Source organism: Ambystoma mexicanum, chromosome 6p, assembly GCF_040938575.1.
Source record: "Ambystoma mexicanum isolate Mex_15411 chromosome 6p, UKY_AmexF1_1, whole genome shotgun sequence".
Taxonomy (NCBI): Eukaryota; Metazoa; Chordata; class Amphibia; order Caudata; family Ambystomatidae; genus Ambystoma; species Ambystoma mexicanum.
The window spans coordinates 267660161-267681293 of record NC_090935.1 but is presented as its reverse complement, the minus strand read 5'-3'; the positions used below and the strand labels follow the sequence as shown (position 1 = coordinate 267681293).

Below are 21133 nucleotides of genomic sequence, written 5' to 3'. Positions count from 1 at the left end.
TGCCCTTATTGAAATATGACCTACATATTTTAAGCATTAGGATATGTGAGATCATGTTTATAGTTAGCTAACAAACAATTCATAAAATGAAGACATGGTCATCATGCCAATTAATGGAGATAATTCGACATACCTGCTACAGTGACCTTCGCCGTCCGACTAATGATTGAGCCGGTTCCGTCTAAAGAAGCCTCACACTGGTAGAGGCCCTCGTCCGGCCGGTGATGTCTGGAGTGCATGATGTTTTGTATCAGGAGGGAGCCATTAGGCAGGAGCTGCCGCCTCTCATCCACAGCCAGGTTCAGGAACACCCCATCCTTCCTCCACTTGATGGCCAGATTTCCTTGATCCGACTCCGCCGTGCAGTTCAGAAGCACGTTACTCCCCCGCATGGTGATCGCATCTGAAGGCTCCGACAGGAAGCGCAACTCTACAAAACTCTTCACCTGTGAACCTGAAACGGAAATGCCAAAGCGAGAGTTGTTTATAGGTGTAGCTGCAGGAAGGCGCTTAGCAAATGCCACTGCATTCCCTCTTAAACCGTGAGGCATTAATACTTAATCACAGAAGACACCTCAGGGGCTGTGCCAACAGTCTGACAAGTGGTGGGATTTAAAACAAAGCATTGCCACTAACACTAACATTGCTGGATACCTTGGGCCTTTCGCGAAGAAATATGTGAACAATGAAATGACGCCAACAAAAGGAAATTAACATGACGATAGAAGTTAACATCACTCACACAAGGAAACCAGATTATCAGCAGTAACAAATTAGCATCCTGTTTTTCTCACCTACGCGCCATTATCATTATACAGCTGAAGTATTCATCTAATGTGACAAAAAGCCTAAGAACAGCGTTGTGGGTAAGGAAATGTGTTCTTTTTTTATAAGTGTTAGAACATGTGTAGGAGTTCAATGACATTTATCAACAACAAAACTTATGTTCATACAGGGAAAATGAGCACACCTGAAGAGATGGGCTGTGTGTGTTTGAGCTTGCAGTATTGGTGTAGGTTGTATGCTGATACTCTGTTCTGCACACCACTCTGCAAGGAGTGGTAGATTACAAGACGTGCAGTCTCTGTTTAGGGATGACACACCACAGACAAAAAATGGTCTTATAGCTGGGCAAATGTCGGTGGCCGAGGGAGCTAACACACTTTTAACAAGGGGGAACGCATTTGTATTAGTATCTCCCCCATGCAAATACGCTCTTGCATTGTAAGCGCATGAACTGGCTCACTTGGACATAAGTAAATACTGTTGTTACAGAATAGGCTGCAGAGAGCCTTTTAAAGTACACAACTAGTCGACAGAGCGCATGTTGCCACATAGTGACATTGCAAAGGTAGGTGATATATCGAATGACAGCGACTGTGAAGGTTTTGTGGGTACAGAAACGTCAGTTTCATCCAGCATTTCATGTCCTCCATCGAGCATGGCACCAAACAATGGGAAGACTTAGCCGCAGCCGAGGAAGCTGAGGTGAGTCTGGGCTGCACAGTGGAAGCAGACATGTCACTCCACCCTCTGGTTTCCTTTCTACATCTCCATCCCATCGCATTCATTCAGACATGCACCCTGGCAGTGAAACTCCCAGTAAGGCCTTCAGTGAAGTGATGAGCATGCTTCTAACGGGAACTATATCATTTACTTCCATGCCACCTCAAGGGCAACCATCACATCCTCCTCGTTTCCTTAGATTCAGACAGCTCTCAACTATCACACATCATTATGATGTAAAGCCAATAGCAGGCCCTAAAAACCGAAACCTATCATTCCCCGGGGTTACCAAAGCATTCAGACTCATGGCACATAAGTGAGTTGAGTTTACTGCCTGTCAGTAAATACAGTTCCCACCCAGTGGAACACTACCTCACCCACTATCCTATGCGTAACAGAGCAGAGGACCCTCCTGGTGCAAACAATTGATTAAATAACAAAGTCTTAATAATGCGCTTAAATCCAGAGACCAGACTCTAAGTCTTTTTAGATACCTGGAGTGGTATGGGGTGGCATTTGTTTTGTGCTCATCCTTAGGGTGATGGATTTTGATGAACACCTCCCCTCCCCAAAAACATGTAAATCAGATTCAAGCTTTTCATAACTTTAAGTTTTCCAGGAGTCACTTCCCTGTTTCCTGAAAACTTTAGAAGTTTTGGGCTCACAGGTTGGTGCACAAACACACTCTGACCACGCACTTCCTTTCTATGGGCGGCCACACACAACCTCCAGGTGAAAATTGCATTGAATAGATGACAAGGGTTTGTTTGGCAAATTTTCCTACTCTTCGGAGACCAAACAAATTACTGTTTCAATGTAGCCTTGTCAAAATGTATAGGCATGTAAAAAAACACCACACATGACCTACAAATGCTTAATATTCGAAATCCATTGCATCCAGTATGGGCATTAAATGCACCTGGTGAAACATCTCCTTCCCACCTATCACCTATGCCCGAAGGATGAAGATGCTGATCAGTCCAAGTCCCTTCACCATGCAACATGCTCCCTGTCATCATCTGACATGATGGCAACTATCTTGACGTCAGTAAAAGAAAAACTGAAAACCCTTGTAGTGTGATCCCTCCGTGTAGGCGTTCATCTGCCAAGGAAGATCCTCCAGGGTAGATTGTTCCCCAGAGGTTTCCTATATTGAAATCTTTCATTCATTCACAGTCTTTCTTCACACACATTATGTACATGCTCGGCGTATATAGCTTGGTGGTAGGCATGATGACTGCTGAAGGATTGGTTTTTCCACCTGCCCAGGTGAAGCAGGATTACCTTTGTAATCCTATTATTGCTGGGTACATGATGATATATGATATGATAGGTTATTTATAACAAGCTTAATACCCAGAGGTTTCTAAGCGTGGACCCAGGGATTGAACCTGTGTTGCTTCGTGTCGTCTTGCTTCCAAGGTGAGCACGTTGCCGCTGAGCTATCCTCCCGGGAAAGAGTATAGGATGAACCTACCCTACCACATTCATCCATTGGACATAGCATGGGAGAACCACTCTATACCAGCTTGAAAAAAGCATGATAAGTATTGTTGAAATAAGTTAAATTAAAAATTAGTTTGGATATATCTTTCTTACCTACAACCTCTGTTCTGTTTCGATTTTCGAGGAAAGTCATTCCATAGGGTATTTAGAGGATCATGAGCACTGCAACTTTTCCAATTCATGTACTATTGTATTAATGTAAAGTAAAGAATAATAAACACTCAAAAGTGGGGCATGCAGGCAGATCGAGAAGCAAGCATGTGGGCATCGCACAAGGATTTGGCCAAAATAGTCATAGTGATATTGTTTTAGAGTATTCTTGCAAGTGTTTGGCTGTGTTTGTAGGCAGAAGACATGTTCAGAAACCTTTATAAAGAACCAGCAACTTCCTGTTTCCTTTGTGATTCAAGTTTTATCTGCAGGAAGGTGAGCCAGGGCACTGATGGCACTGGCAGACGCACTAATTTGCTCTGGGGCCGACACGCCTCCAGGTTTGGAGTTCACTGTAAATGCTGCTGAGTGATGGGCGAGTACACCCATTCATAACAGCTGGCCCAGTGCAGATTCCCCCTACATCCTACAACCCAGTGTTCTCAAGTAAGTGGTGTGTTTTCTCACACAGCCAAACAACCTATCACTGTGACCTCCACTGCCAACAATGTTTCCCCTACCCCAAAATATCATACTGTTCTCCAAAGTTGTAGAAAATAAATTCAATACAACTGCTTGCATGTGAGCTCATGTTCAGTCATGCAGCCTCAGTGCAAAGTAAATTGTTGAGGTGAAAGTCAAATTTCCAACAAAAAAATAAACACAAACATTAGCTTGTTTTTGGTCTCTCCCTGTGACCGTAAAAAAGCACAACATGAAATAATGTTTTGTTTAAAAGTACCAAAAAAACAACCTAGAAAATAAAGTGAAACACATATGCTCTCAAACAGAAACAGAAACTTGTCCACACCACACTCATCATTCTCAGAAATATTTGCATCAAGTGCTGAAGAGCTTCTGCAGGCTTCTCCTCCATGTAATTAGGCACACCCAGTGGTCGAAATGGAAAGAAAATGGTGGGGGATCCCACAAGGGCTGGGGTGGGGGCGGAGTTTGGGGGGGGGTGGTGCCCGAGGAGGTGAGATTAAGGGTGGCAGAGCTGGCAGTTGACCTCCGATCAAAGGAAATGTCCAAAATACAGTTTATTACAGTGCTATTTATTTCATGCTGTTTCTTTTCCAAACTATATATCAATTCCACTTAAAACCACTTCCATGGCACTGGTGATGAGTTACTTCACTCTGCGGATAATAGTTTTGACCAGTGTTGCTGAGTAAGTATTCTTTAAAATGCACAAATTGCATTTCATTTTATATCTAAAAAAAAAAAAAAAAATCCCCTTGGGTACTATTCAAACACAGTGATTTCTGTTTGCCATATGCAACGTTTTCCTTTACTTGAAACACACCCAGCACAGCTCCTGCAACTCCCCTCTGAAAGCAGTTGGGTGGCTGCATCTTGTGTGATGTTAATAGGGTTATTTATTTATGCAATGTTTGTCAGATACCTGTATATTTATTTATTTGTACAAGCATCCGACAAACACTGCATAATAAAATAATCCGGGTCCATGTATCCAACAAACATTGCATAAATAAATAAATAAGCCGGGTCTTGTCTGAGGACTGTGACTTCCTCTTGTGATCTATTGTATGGAGTCACCAGAAGTAGTTACAATTTGCTTGCATAGTCTTTTCTTTTTCCTCCCCACTGCAGAGCAGGGGTTTGGGGTAGCTGACTATGCCTGGATCCTGACATCCGGCTACACATCTGATGCCGGATCTGGGATCCGGCGGGAGCCGGCCCAATGACCAGCCCTGGGCACACCTGCATGCCCAATCTCAATTTCTTGAACCGCTTAAAGTTCGGGAAGATATGCAGATTTGAATATGATTGCATTGTGGGAGGGGTGGTTTGGAAAGAAAAATGGGCCGCAGGCTTTCTGTTCAGTTAGTGATTCGCGACTTTGTTATCTATGCACACTGAAATAACCATGCTTAAAGTACACAGCACTACATTAACAAAGAATCACATAGCATAGCATACATTAAAATTGATTATTCAACTTTTTGTAGTATTCTGAAAGTATGTAACCAAGTAAAACGTGAAGCAAATGAATGCATGTTTCTATTGGTTGATATCCCGGGACTGAGCATGTGCAACTACCGGATCATTTTCCATAGACCTGGAGATATTTACATACAATGTTACAGCTCCCCCTAACGCCCCCAGCCCCCAAGTAACATTGTGACATTTCTTAACTTTCCAGTCAACGGAAAAATGCTATTTTTATTTGCTCAGAAATAACCTGGCAAAACATTGTCACTACAGAGCAGCATGTACTGTAGCTGCAATATTGCTGTATTTGTTTAAGGACAACTATGGTGACAGCTCTATTTTCCACTCATGTATTTTGAGTACTATAATTATTTTTGATGAAATAATATTTGAGTAATCTGGAAAGAATGCGTCTTATAAACTTCTCAACGAAAATAACCTCCATCTGTCAGAGTTGTGTTCTGAAATTCCTATAAGATTGAGCCAGCAAATTTCAAAACGGCAACCTGTGCAAGTAAACAATTTAAATCAAATTGTTGTTTGTGTCGGGCAGGATTTAGTTGTGTGAAGATGTGCTGCCTACACACTCACATGTTTGCAAATAAGTAAAAGATAAAGACCCTAGGTTTATGCGCCAATGACTTTGTACGGCCCAAGGATGCAGTGCCAGTCTAGTGGTTGGGGGATTTCCCGCCAAGGCCTGGCCACATCTGCCATGTGCAAGTAGGCAAAGATTGAAGCAGCTCGGGGCAGAGCAGTGAGGTAAAGAGTGGAGGGAGAGCAAAGTGAGGGTTTGGAGCGCCTGTGCCGTGTTTGCGGGTGCGGCAGAGGCAGGAGAAGGGGACGAGCTGGTGGTGGGTTTGTCTTGCGCGGCTCTCCTGTAACGAGAGAAATAGTTGCACTGAGAGCATTGCCCATGGTGTGGTCACAGGAGGATTCACGGCGCTCCATCTCATTGGGCAATTTTGAGGTTCATTAGGAATTCTAGACCCATACCTCCTCTTATGATCTAGAAACTGGCCAATGGGTGAGAGCTAGAACCTGGAAAAGGTTGGCACCGCCCCTTATTACTATGAATGGTTTCTACCAAAGGATGTATTATTCTAAGATGGTCGTATGAAATTCAAAGGAGCTCTGCGGCAAGACCATGGGCAGTAGAGTGATCAGTGAAACATGGTATATCCTAGAACCAACGTTCCAGAAAACTGCGCGTTCAATGAAGGCACGCCATGCTGTGTTTTCAGACAACCGAGTTTGCATCAGATTCTAATGATGTATTTTGTTTTTTTGTTTTCTCTTCCTCCTTTGTTCATTCAATTTGAGTTGTGTATTTGTATGTCTTTTTTAAAACACCATGATATGTATGTCTATACTGAGGCTGCCCTGAAGACAGAGCTTGTCCGAAATACATAGGCACATCTATTTTACACGATTTGTCCGTCGAGAAAATTAAACTTCTGTCCACTCTTCTAAATGAACATGTCGTTTTTATATTCATTGACTGTTTGAGCCAATTATTAAGAAAAATTGCAAAACCTCCGAAAGCTCACGCATCGGCGATGTTGAGCACACAGTTTCCTAGAGCGTTGGTGCTTAGATATACAATGTTCCAAAGGGTCAGAGCCACACCACTCCCCAGAGTTGTACTTTCTTTCCTGGTGTAGAATAACAGATGTTGTCCAATTACACTCATGGTTTGCACATAACATAAATTAAAGAATTGCTTTGGCATGAACAGATTTTTTTTCTTGTTTTTTACGGTTCTACATTGGTTCATCAACCTCGTTTTGAAAGCTTGCATTTGGTCACCTCAATTTGGGAAACCTATTTTTCACCCGCACGCTCCTTTTATTCAGTTTGGGCCAATATATGTCACTTGTGACACCTATAAGCCTAACCTATTGCATTATAGTACAGATAGGGAGAAATGGCACATGAGGAGGGATACACAGCTTGTATGTGTTGTTTGGTTATTTTCCCACCCATTGACTGGCCACTGATATGCTAATCCCTATGGCCATTCCCACCCAGTTCCTGGCCAAATCACCTCCGCCTGGGAACTCTTTGAGCTCGCTATCATGAAGCCTTATCATAAAACTGTGTGCCGTAAGTGCCTGCCAGTGTTTTTTCAAAGAAGTCTTCTGAGACTAAATGGCTTAATTGTAGTTGTAATCCCGCTACTCGTATAATAAAAATGTCTTAATCAGATGTGCCTTCAGCCACTCAATTTAGAAGCATGCTGCATGTCTTTCACTGAAGCACTGTTAAAAACAAGCAATTGACAATGCAAACAGTTTTGACGTATGTATAAATATTAGGCATTTGCCAGGTAATGCTATTAAGGCCCAGGTGGTCACATAACCTGCTGCCATCAATGCCCAGTTAATACCACTATGGCTGTGCCTGGCAAATGCCGTGCCATGCCTGCAGAAGCCAAACTTATTGGCAGTGTTTGTGCTTATTTCATTTAGGGTGGTCGTCCATGTCCTACTTATCCACCACCCAACACCCAGCCCCACTATACTCCTGTACCCCGTACGCCCATAAACATAAATACATATATACACATATAAACAGGTACATATGTGATTGCCTCGACCAGACTGAGTTGACTAAAATGCAAAGTTGTCAATGAAAACATGGAATGCAGGTTTTATTTACACATATGCTGCAGAAGGAACAGAACATAAAACCACTGATCTACCATCATAGCATATGTTTAAAGTAACTTAGCCCACAAATACATATCTCATAGCAAGGGATATCTGCCACCTTGAGTAATGATCAAACAGGATCATGATCGGAATGTCTAAGTCCTTACAGCGCCTCGATGCCTTTTGGCTGCAGTGCGCTTTACAAATACAAAATAAATGCAAACAAATAAGTCATACTGTGCTACAAAGGAAGGCAACAGCGAGGCTACCAGAAATGCTGCAAGTGAAAACGTAAAACAAGGCGAATTCGCTTTCTGTTTTGCCTCAACATTTTACAAAGAAGGCCGTGTCTTTTGCTTAATGGTTTTGTGCATTGCTAGAAGAGGGTGTCAGGGAGGGATTTGGCTTTTGCGCTGCAGGATTCAATTCTTCACATGCGTAATTCTTTTGCGAATAGCATGAGACCGCTGTGATGCTAGCAGCAGGATTATCTTGAATTGAAGTCATTACAATCTGCCACCATTCTGTTGGCGTGACAATGCAGGCATGTTTTATTGATCTAAGAAAATATGGCTCAGGCATTCACTCCCAAAACATGCTATTGATTAAATGCTAGTGACCAATAAATATATTTACTAAGTAAAAGAAAAAAGGAAGATTTCTCCGTCAGATCTCAAAATAATTGTCTCTCTAGGCTGGAAAATAAATTGTATGCACGCACAACGGCGATGGAAAGTAGACAAAAATACATATCAGCTATTGTTCACGGTTAAACATGTCCATCAAAATTCGAACATATCACATATTTTGACAAAAAGCCTGCATTCATGAGGGTAAGATGTCAGAAAACCACACTCTCGGTTTCAAAGACGGAGCATGCGTTAATGATGTTGCTGAATGAGTGGTACCTGCGTGTTTACAGTCGCAGACCAGTGCTTTGTACAGATAATGGCCCTCATTACAAGTTATGCCAGTAGCCATGCCGCAATTTGCGGCATGGCTGCCGGCAAAACTGCATCCGTGTCCGTGTCCTCGGAATGAGGATTTACCGGACCATTCCGAGTTCGGGTGGCCCGGTAATTCCTCACTCGAGGACACGGACACGGTTCAGCCCCATTCCCATTTCAGCCCCCATAGGGCTGAATGGGAATGGGAGAGGGAGTAAACAACGGGCCATTACGAGATGGCCCGTTGTTTGCTCCCTCTTCCCCTCGCGGGACCCGGTATGCACGCCTGGTGTATCACTGTATGATCATAACAGAAGTTTTGTATTTGTTTAAGTTCTAAATAAGGTTTCACAGCACAATGCAGCATATGAATAGAGATTGCTAGATGTTAGGGGCCATCCTTTGTTGACCTGTAGTTAAGGTGGATAAGCCAGAATTCTATTGCTAATAACTTTTTATCAATTGAAGGCATCGGCAAGATATTTTCATGTAAAAATAAATATTTGCCTGTTACCCTCAAACCTGAAAGGTATGGTGGAAATCGGCCCAACAGTTGAAAGGATTTATAGGGCCCGAGTCATGGAAAAGGGTGCATAGATCCTGCAAAGCCAGTGAGCTGAGAATGACTCTGCACGGGCCGTCGAAGAAAATCTGCACGCTACGCACATTCATAAAATTGTTCACGCTAAGTAACACTATGCGGAAGTCACGTCCAGAACACTCAAAACATGCCTACAAGCAGACCCATTCCAGCCATGGATGCAGACCTTTGAGCACTCCTCAAGCATGATGTAATGCACACCGGACAAACTGCCTGCAAACCCCCACAACCAGTCCAGCACCAACCTGCATGCCACGTATTGTACAAATCATCATATCCCGGCACACATGCGCGCATGCCTCCGTAAACCACTCCTGCATCCCGCTACACTACTTATGCACCACCCTAAACCCGTTCGGATCCCCGACTGCATGCACGCACCCCTAAATACAACATCCGAACGTACCTCTGCATGGTGATTACTATGCACAAGTGTCTGTACACCTGCCTTTGGGTGGCGGTTAGATCGAGTGCTTTGCGTGGACATTTCCCTGACGGGAGGTTGCACAGACAGATCCATGAATTCGCTTGGTTATGCGCATCTGGGGGCATGCGATGGACTGCCTCAGGCCGACCATCGTAACGCCCACATTTTTCCCTTGTTCTTCCCCATTTTGCATGTACTGCCCCCCACTCCGGTCTACACGCAGGGCGCTCACAGAGACGTGCAGAGGCTGTGCGAAGTCCCCACAAAGCATGAAAAAGTCCTGCACAGTCTATTCCATGAATCGAAAAACAAAGTTTTGCGTGGTTTGGCATGAAATGTTCCAATAGGGGAAATGTGCAGGATTTAGATAGCCACCCAGCTTAAATCACTGGACAGATTTTCACCTGGTTTGTTTTAAGCACATCAGGAAGGGTAGGAGTATGTTACTTTGTTGGTTTGGTAAAAACGAATCTAGGTGCAGAGGAGCAAAATTTATTGAGATGGCCAAAGGGAGAAAAGAAATTTGAGTGGATGTTCGTTAGGAGTTATAGTTGGTTAAATACCCCATATTGTGTACCTTGACATGACAATTAATATTTTTCAGGAAATACCATTGAACCACTTTTCCACAGGAAAGGGTATGACTACTGATGCCTGTTAGGAAAGATTTCCATTTCATGTGTAATTTTCCCTCCAGTTGCAAAGCCCCCAACTTTTTGCTTTGTTTAAACACCATAGTCTGACTTTACCAAAGGAGCACAGCCTTCTGCTGCACTCCTTTGGGCTTTTTCGCTCACTTCTTATGGGGAAACTGACATGCCCTTAAAGACAGTCTGTAGTGGGGGACTTTGTTTTCCTTAGTCCTTGTCAGTATTACCAAGTTGACAATGTTCCTTACAGTACAGTGCACTTGGGTCTAGTCATTTCCAAAGGCCCTAGATACTCTCGCAGGATTTTTTAGAAGTGCAGAGGTACCTTGGACAGGGCTGGTGGCAGAATATCATTTTGCATATTTGTAACCCTTTCTTGCCAGGTAAACCGCGATTATCGCGTTTGGCACAGTTAGGTGGCCTGGCTCCAAAATGGCCACGGCACAAGGTTCTTTATACTGTCCTTTGGCCATCTTACCCCTTCACCTTCCCCAAGTCTGGCCAACTCAGGTCAGTCCTTATTTTCCTGCCAAGCACCAAGCTTTTGCAGGCTTCTGCATGCCCTTTGTGCGCTCCCCCAGAATGTGGGCTAGAACGTCTGGTTCCAATACACATCCTGGGTGCCAGAGAGTCTGGAGTGCTGTGAATGCATGAGAGCACCGTGGTCCAGGATTGGTCCATGTATGGTATGCCTGTATGTGAGCAGATCTCCCATGTCGATCTCTGGAGTTTTCACTGAACGAAGGATAGGATCTAAGTATCCTGAAACTAAGAAGCCAAGTCGAGGAACTGCTGATGACCGGCTGAAAGGTTTGGCTTCCTGAGCCCGCTGTCATCCCGCTGGACCCCTATGCATCTCGTCGTCCCAGAAGGTCTGCAAAGATGCTTCAACCCATTAGAATCGTTGGACCAACTATTCCCTGCACTGCATCTTAACCTGCAAGTAAGCCTTTTCGGAAGCGTCCCTGGGCCAAACAGTGGACTGAGCAGCTTGCGCAGAGGTTTTGCCCTGATACCACCATCCTTTCAAGGAGGCCCCTGAAACTTGGTAGATCGTAGTACTATGTTCTCGCACTCTCACACTGAATTTTGTACACTTGGCATTCCCAGGTCTAGAATAAAGTTAGTGCGCCCAAACCAGAGTATGCGCTGTTACCGTGTCGCCCAGCCATGGTGACAGACTTTGCAAGTTCATTGCAGCTGTGGTTCTCTGTGCCCTGAAGCCTGCTACAGCGGAACTGGCCTGATCCATCCAGCAGGAGCGGAGAAATCACTACTGTCCCATAGGGGAATCAATGCTGTATCATCATCGTTGAAAGCCACAGAGCCGGTGAGATTGACACATTTGAACCTGCAACCGAAGTGGACTCGACTGCCAAACTTTGGTCTGGAGTGCCCCGGGGGTCAGTGAGTAATTGCAACCCTAACCGGTGGCCCCTTGCACATCCATCCATTTTACGCACAAGTGGCTCCTGGGGGCCCCTCTCCTTTCCACTGTTAGTGCGAACTAGCAAACTATTACCAACTCTTGGAATTAACTCTGCCCTCAGGTGGAGGCCCTCCTCGAATAGTGGGAACCTATTCTGCATCACTTCACCCACCTTCCTGAGCTGCTAGAGCCCCTACGAAAGATCCTGCTTTGCCCATTTGAACTACCACGTGCACCTGCTTCGCAATTACATTTGAGCATTAGGCTCCCCTCATCTTAGAGATTGGACTACCTTTCAGTTAGGATTGTGTTTGATGCAGAAGGGCCTACAGACCATTTGCACTGCCTGCTTCCTGCCCTGTTTAGGTTGTGGACCCATTTGGTGCATTCACCCTTTAGACCCCATTGGTATTGTATATATGTGTATAGATAGGATTGTGTTGGCTTAAGAGTATTGCTGTGGATTTTCTTACCACCAGGTCAGAGTTCAGAAATCCATTTTAACAATGCCTAGTGAGAGAGCGTTTGGAATTCAGAGAAAAAATAACTTTAGTTGAATTGATAATGTTGCAGTTTAATGCATCAAAACCCTTGAAATTTGCCAAGAGTTGAAAGCTACGGCACGTTACACCTCTAAGCCCCCCTGTTGCGTAACCAATGAGCACAAGCATGACATCACTGATCCTCTCTGTGTTGATTCACCTCGCCTCAGTAGCTACAAAAGTCTCTGTGCTTGTTGCATATGGATCTCACATGTTGCATGTTTTCTTGTTCTATGTAGTATGTCCACTGACAACCAAGGTTTTTAGAAGGTCCTTAAAATCAACATTTTATGTCTCAATCTGGGAAATATGACACTTAAAAATATCTTATGGGCTGTGTTCACTCAAAAACAGCCCCGACCACAACTCAACGTATGCTGAAAACAGTGCAGTAGTTGGCAGTAGACATTCTACATCAGAGGTGTTCAAACCCAGGGGGTTGTGGAGGTGCACTCCAGGGGGCAGAGGGGGTGAGACCCCAGCCTGAACTATGTAAAAATAAAGGTAAAATTTCAGGACCGAGCAGAAGGTAATTTATTTTTTGTTCATTTATGTGTATGGATGTGTACCGGCGAGCTTGCTGAGGAATGCTACCAATTGTAATTCTTTTTCTCCACACGCTGCTGCAATGGTTTCCACATGAGTGTACACCACTGCGTTTTACATTTTACGTGTACAGATTGCAAAATCTTAAAGAAAATGTGTGAGGCAGAAGTGATGTGAATTGCAAGCGAGTTGACATGTTGTACTGTAGACAACAAGGGGAAATAAAATGATATTCTTATATAATATATAGTGTTTCACTGAGACGGTATCCAGATCTATGGGGATGATTACTGCATTTCTGAATCAATGAAGAGGTACGGCTGGGAGACATAGTGGTTATTGATTAGCGACTGCTTGTCATTTCATCAAACCACTGTATGGCTAAACCGAATCTAAAGGAGGTTGCTACACTAATTGTAGTGTGCAAAAGTTGCCATGTTACATATTTAAACTTTGCATTCATGCTTTTCATTGAGATCGCCCTTTCAAACATTCAAATATTCTCAAAGAATGCTATTGTAAAACAGTCGTACTCTCATGAACATGTGCACACCTTCCATTCTCCTATAATTTATGGTGAAACAAGTACATTAGCAAGTGTGGGCCAGAAATGCCCTAACATTCAGAAAATGTTGACCCATATCATTAGAAGTGATACACCAGGGCGCATGTGTGAGTACTGAAAACAACAACTTATTAGAAAGACTAAAGTACAGCATTTGTCTTGAACAAAGAGTGCTTCATAAATGCTGCCAGCTTGGAAACTATGAAAAGGGGTCTACTTATAATTCAGTGAAATAAACAACAGAAAGAGATTCAGGACAGATAGGCGCGTGCCCATGTGTCTATTTAAATCAATGATGCCATTGAGCTCAATTCCTAGCCAAAACAATACAACGAACACATAAACATTATTAAGCAATTATTTGATAGGTGCAGCCAATTATGAGTTATCATATTTAGGTCCAGCTCGATGGAGTTTTAGCTCATTCATCTGCTCTCATGTTCAGTTAAAAGAAAGAGCTGCAGATCAGTAAGAGGAATTCCTGAAACCCAGTAAGCCCTGAGATGCAGCAATTCATGCTGTCTGTAAGTGGGTCTCTTTATGTAAGGCAAAGTAAAGACATGCACAATGTTAAGAGTTGTACTGTGTGTGTATGCATTAAGACGACAAGATCTTTTGAGTCATAAAGAACAAATACAACCATGTAGATTTTCTTTTCTTTGTCAAAGGCATTTTTTTCTTTATGATGAAAAATAACTGGTCTTCGTTTTAAGAGATTGCTCTGCATCATGAGGTGCTCGAGACAAATAAAATGTTATTTAAAAAAAACAAAGGAAGAATATTTAATAAAATGGTGCCTGTCAAGATAGATACTAGTCAACCTTACCAAGGCACGATCCAACATGCATACTTTGTGTTGCTTCATTGTAGAACACCACAAAAGCATTTTGTAAAATGCTGCTCATAGAACTTTCTTTCACAGCTGTAGTTGATCTTAATTTAATTCAATATCAGCAAGCGTTTTTCTTTGGTTCCTCCTCAAAAAAAGTAATCAAGTATAATTGTTATATTCTTAATCAGGTTTTCAGAAAGCTATGTTACGTTCTAATGCCAATGAGAATTATAGTAATTCTACCTTTGCAATCAACTTTCACATGGAGATACTGGTGTGTACAGGTCCCACATATTTGGCTGGAGAGTGTAACAATGTGAGGTTCTGTACATGTAAGTCAGTTTAAGCAAAGCTGTTAACATGTATCTCCCTGCCACTGAGCTATTCGATGGCGGTCACATAAATATTTGCGTTACTATCGATCTCATATATACCTTGTCATAGTTTAAAGAGATTCATTTCCTAAAACGTTCTTTTTTGCCATGACAAATCAGGGTTGTATTTGTTTATGGTACCTCCTCTCTCAATCAAAGAGCGGTGTCCTTTCTTTGCGTATTGACACCATATTTAAACAGAAGTGTGCATTGGATACATGTTGCACACCAATAAATATCAATGATGGGACACTGGACCACCGTAAAAATGAAAACAGCATGCTCCCCAGTAAGCCTGTGATTCAGGGGATTCGGGTTTGTCCAAACGTATAATAGATCAAGGTGACAGATTCAGGTTAAGCTCATGACAATGTAACGCTGATGAAATGCTGCTGTAAGCATTGGGTTGTAGAGGTCTGGTCCTGCCAGCACATGTTCAAAGCTAAGTTTAAAGTTAATGAAATGGTCAGACCTTTGCTTCCAGGGATGTGCAAAGAAAACAAAGTGTCTTAATAACGTGTGTGTGTGTGGGGGGGGGGGGTACATACAAAAGAAACATTTTACTTTTCCAGCTGACAATATCTGCATTAAAAACAGTGCCAAATGCACCAACAAGAAATGCAAATAAAAAAGGAACAGAGGTTGCATTTGTATTTACATTAGTTTACGAGATGTACATGTCACCTTATTCAAACAAGATGGTATGTGTATGTCCAGGTGGAGGCTTTTCTACAGTGCAAATGATGTGCTGGACATTTCCTGCCATACATGAGTGCCTGAAGCACTTGTGGTGCTCCCTGCTCCTAGATGGATGCTGAGTGGGCATCTCATCATGACATGACATTGAAGGACCTGTTATTGACAAATGCATGAAACAACAAAACAGTCTTTTGTGTGCTTGTTTGTGGCATAGTGATGCAAGTGAGGCAGCAGTGCTGCTCAATGTGTACAATGTTAAGCATTTCTAAATCGGAGAGGCCCTATTATAGTTAATGTGAGTGGCATGTTAATCACTGGTGTTCTTCTGCACTTTAAACACAAAATCCACACATGACTTAGAAGGGACCCTGTTATGTATTGTATTTCCCTGTGCCTTTTTTTGTAGAGGCGCAGGGGAACTTTCTGCATATTTTAATGTGCATCCTTTTTCTGAATTTGGGGCGTGGATTCAAATGTTGAAAACACCCCTTTATCTGTGCAAATGTGCAAGGGAGATTACAAATGGAATCCGAATGTGTTTATCTACCCTCCACATAATTCAATACACTTTGAGAATATGGTTGCAAGTGAAGAGATGCACTAGCACATCTCATCACTTGTGGAAACAAAGGTTTTATTGGATACATATGTTATGTGTTTTCCCAGCTACAGAGCTCATTGCTTTGAAATCCTAAATGACTAAGTAATATTCAATTAAGGAACATCATGGTCTCCATCATGACTGCTGGCATGTGACAGACTCTTCCTCAACCCTACCGGCCTTTCCGAGGTCATTGATCTGTAGCCATAGACTATCCCTATAATCAATTAAATCACCATGGTAGTCCTCATGGGGGCAAACTCAGCAGGATGCAATGTCATTCACCCCCAATTCATTAAAGAGACTTCCTGTGCACCCTATAGAGATTTCAGAGGTCTTTGGGCCTCAATAAAAGTTTGGTGGTATCTCATCAATAAATCTGCTGAGATACCACCAAACGGGTTTACGGTTACCACCACTTGGTCTGGCAGAAGAACCACCATGGGTGTAATTTTAGAGGGTACGGGGGTGTTTGTCCCCCCCAACTTTCATGGCACACCATTTTGTCTCCATTCATTTGACTGGGGCAACTTTTCTTCAGATGTCCTGTGCACCCCAACATTTTCAGCAAAGTTACTCCACTGAGTACCACTGCATTACAAGTGGTGGTAGGCTGTGTTAATCCCCATTTATTAGAGTCCTTAGGACCCCATAGGAATTTCGACAGAACTACCAATGGGGGTAATTCTGCCGGCAGGTAATTCCGCCAACTTTTCCTTTTTTATTTTATTTTTATTTTATTGGGTATTTATAATACACCTATACAGCAAATGGTGTAAAGTGGAGGAATTACCACCATCCTTCTCATAGTTTGGTGGTGTGGTAATGTAGAGGTAATAAAGTGAAAGCTCTGTTACCACTGCATTACCACCATTTGTGGCCACACCACTGCACTCAGAACAAGGTCCCATGTCTGTTATGCATTTCCTTTAGTGTAATATTATATAGCTCTATAATATTCAATTTGGGGACCTCTGAATGATGAAACACAGAGCCAGTCATGCCTCACATGTGACTTGCTGTGTCCGTCTGAAATGCCATCTTACATTTCCCCACTTCAACTTTACTAATCAGATAAACTTCAGAAGGATAAAAGATTGAGTTCTTCTTACCCAGATTCAAACCTGGGACCTACAGTTTTGAATTGAAGAGTTCAAATAGTTGAATGTGCTATACTACTTGGAGAACACTCACATATGCATAGTACTCCACTTCCTCTTGATACCCCCACACTACTACCGATCCTCCTCCAACTTCTCCCAGTCCCCCTAATATTTCTCCCCCTTCCTGAAGCCTTATAAGATATTTTGTCATTTTGTTTCCCCCAAGAATCAGAATAACATGGCCAAACTGCTTCCTAACTTTCCAGAAGATGTATGGCTCTTAAATGAGCTCAGGGCAGATTCAGGCTGGAAGGGAAATCACCTGGAACCTACATATCTATCTGTGTCAAACTAGGATATTTGTGGAAGCATATAGATCATTTTTGATAAAGTCAACCAGTTTTACTTTTGTGTATAGTATGATATGCAAACATGGCTGTTCGATCTACTGCCGGTATCGGCTTTAAACTTATTTGCAAAGTGCAGGGTGAAGGAAAATGTCCTGAATATCAAACATATAAATTATCACACTGTTAAATTTACACTCTGGGAGGGAAAAGTTATACATTATATTTATTTTATTTGCACCTTAAAGTGTTGTATGCTAAATCACATTGCTTCAACCCCATGCCGAATATAGGCAATATGGAATTGTTTGGGATATATTTCATATCATATCATAACCATTTAATTAATATTCAATGAAAATGCTGACTATTATGGAAATCAATGTTATGTTTACACTAAAATGATCTCATCAATTGTTTTTTTTCATTTTGTTTACTAAGATTATTTAAGACGTGATGCACTATAATTTGCTTTATGGTGATACATGTTGAGCGACAAATGTTTACCTATATGTAAAACCTATACACCACCCAAATGTGTCCAATGTCTTCCTATCCACTCTTCTTTAAGTGCTTCCCTGAGCTTGAGGCTAAGGATTTTCATAGTCCACACTACTGTCTTAATGTTTTAACCGCATGGAAAATTGTTAATTTATCAGATGTGCATTGACCAACAAGAGCCAACATACTTTGTATTTATTTTATTGTGCATTTGTTAGGCGCTTATACCGTAAGTCAACTCTGTATTAAAGCACCCACAGCTCAAAAGGGAGGGAACATAAGATTGAAAACAATGATTACAGCGTAAGATGAAAGACAAGCCTACTATGCCTTGTGAGTATTCAGAACGTGCAAGCGCAGCGGGAAGAGGGGAACTAGGGGGTGGGGGTAAGTGGTGAAATGTCCATGCTCATGGGTGAGCAGCAGATGAAGTGCATAGTATGTTAAGGGCTTTGCGGCCTGGAGCCGCATTGGGTAGAAAGTGCAAGCCTAGAGGATTGAGGACAGTGGGTGCCGAGGCTAGTGCTGAGAGGTAGGCAGAAACTGGGTTGATTGGGTATGGGGGGCCTTGGTGACCATTAACAGCGACTGCGAGATTAGCAGAGGAGGGACGAACGGAAGTAGGAGGTGAATAGGAAAGTCTTGAGGAGCTGATGGAATTTGTGTAAGTCCTGCTAAAGGACAAAGAGGAAGGGGGAGGCTGTTCAATAAGAGGGAGACAGCTGAAGAAAGTGTTCGGCCTCGGGCCCTCTGTTTAGCTAAACGCTTTACACACAGAGAGTTGGTGCCAGAGGACCGCAGAGGTCTAGAGGGAAAGTATTTCGTAAGAGAAAGTTGCAGATAGCATGGTCCCAGGCCCCAGACAGAATTGTGGATGATGTAGAGGGATTTTAATTTAATCTGTGCCACAAATGGGAGCCAGTGAAGAGTTTGTAGGGCAGGAGAGACGTGGTCCCTGGGCTTAAGGCCAGGGATACGTCTTGTTGCCCTATAATGGATTAGCTGGAGGGGTTGTAAAGTGGAAGAAGGCAGTTTTAGGAGAAGGCTATTGCTGTAGTTAAGCCTTGAGAGAACCAGAGCTCTTGTAACATTGAGCTTCTCGGGGAAAGTGAGAAAAGGAAGAATTCCTTTGAGAAGGAATAGTTGAGAGTGAGACTTCTTGGCAATGTCCTGAGTGTGAGGGAGAAAGGAGAGAGAGGAGTTGAAGATTACTCCAAGGTTTCTGGATTCAGAGGACAGAGCAGGGGAGAGCCCATGGAGTATGGCCAGAATGAGGGGAAAAAAGAGGGAGCAGGGGTGCCAATGGGAATGATCTCAGTCTTTCTGGCATTCAGGCAGAGATTGTTGGAAGTACAACAGGACTGGATGGCAGATAGGCAGTCAGGGATGATGGAAGATGCAAGAGGGTCCGCAGGGAGTTTGAAATAGAGTTGTGCGTCATCTGTGTAGCACTGGAAGTTTGCAGAGAAGGAGGAAATGAGGAGTGTTAGCTGGGCAAGGTAGTGTTAAAGAGCCAGGGGGAGAGGGTTGAGCCCTGGGGGACACCACAGGTGGAGAAGGAAGTAGGTGAAGAGTAGGTGCCCTAAATGATTTTGGATGAACGGTCAGTTAGGAAGGAGGTAAGTCAATTCAGTGCCCACATTGAGATACCAAGGGTATCATGGAGCCGTTTTATGAGAATGGAGTGTTTAACTGTATCGAAGGCAGAGGAGAGATTGAGTAGGATGAAGACAGCTGGAGAGTTAGAGTGCAGAAAAGCATATATTTTTTTACGGTTCTTCAGTAGAGCAGTTTCTGTACCTGTGGATGCTCAGAATACAGATTGATGGTCGTGGAGACCACCAACAAGTTCAGTGTGTGAAGTAAGTTGTGGAAAGACAAGCTTCTCCAGCAGTTTCCCAAGGAAGGGGGTGATAGTAATAAGGTGCTAGTTGGCTGGGCGGGTAGGCTCTGGTGAAGGTGGTGTCAGCAGGTGGCGCACAAGTGAGTGCTTGAGGGAGAATGGGAATGATCCAGTGGCAAAAGAGTAGTTGCAGAGATCAGCGAGTACAGGCATAAGAGAGCCACTGTTGTCCTTGATGGTTCTTGAGGAGCAAGGGGAAACCTGTTTGGAAGAGACCTTCATGGAGCAGACAACTCTGGTGACTTTTCAGGTGTGACAGGGGAGTAGGACGAGAGAGAGTAAGAAGGCAGGGGATAGGCCATAAGAGGCAAAGGAGGTATGGAGGGGTTGGGCGGGAGGGTAGCAAGTGTGCTCAGGATGTCCAGAGTTTTAGTGGTGAGGTGTGTGACCAGTGCATTGCAGAGGGCCTGGGATGGGAGAGGGGAGGAGGAGACTGCAGAAGGGTTGGATAGTTCCCTGCAGATTTTAAAGAGCTGTGCTGTTGGAAGCACCCGAAACCCGTGCCTGGATGTGGGCCCTATTCTTGGTATGGATGGAGTCTGTATTGCCTTTGGAGCAAGCAGCAGGCCAGTTTGTCAGAGGGTAAGCCTGAGGTTTGCCACTTTAGTTCCAGGGCTCTGAACTTGTGTTTTAGGGTGCAAGTTCAGAATCGTACCAGGTGTTACGTTTGGAGGTGGGTTTCAAGCGGATCTTCATTACTGGGGCAAGAATGTCAAGAATGTCAAGGGTGTTGGTAATGGCCAACTGGAGGTTGCTGAGAGCAGAGTCAGTGGTAGAGTCTGGGCTCGGCGGTCGAGTCTGGGGCCAGTTTCTACAAGTACTCTCATTCTCTTCTCCAGAATTGCTTCACAAACAGTGCAAAGTCCTTGTCATTGAAAACAGTGGGGTGGCTTCCTGACACATCACATGGTCTTGTTTCTAAAGTTTGGGAAATGTTTGCCAACAAATATAAATATGAAAGGAGTTATTTATCTGAAACATTAACCATGACAATTTATCAATTTTGTACATATTTGCAAATGTATATTTCATGTTTTAAATTTGTTCTCAACAAATAATCACTATTTTAAGAGAAAATGGCATGCATGCCCGGGGCAAATGTATGACATTTTAGTACAAAAAAGATGGTTTTAGTCTGATGAATGGAATTTACGGGAACAATTAGGGATGTTTTGGGCTCAGATACCGATGATTGCCATAGTGTCAGTAGAACCTCTATGTTGAATGCTTGCTTTACAATGATTATAGCATAACACATTTGGTTTTAACACCATGGGAGGAATGGTAGAAC

General features: G+C 43.2%; 1 protein-coding gene across 5 annotated transcripts in view; it reads right to left on the bottom strand.

Moving 5' to 3' along the window:
• The window catches only part of DCC (DCC netrin 1 receptor), a 1439988-nt gene that overhangs the window by 910507 nt on the left and 508348 nt on the right, over nucleotides 1–21133 (bottom strand). For all 5 annotated transcript variants that reach the window (XM_069626983.1, XM_069626984.1, XM_069626982.1 and 2 more), the window contains exon 2: nucleotides 134–454. In XM_069626983.1, coding sequence (XP_069483084.1) covers nucleotides 134–454 — 321 coding nt within the window. The remainder of the gene's footprint in view (nucleotides 1–133; nucleotides 455–21133) is intronic.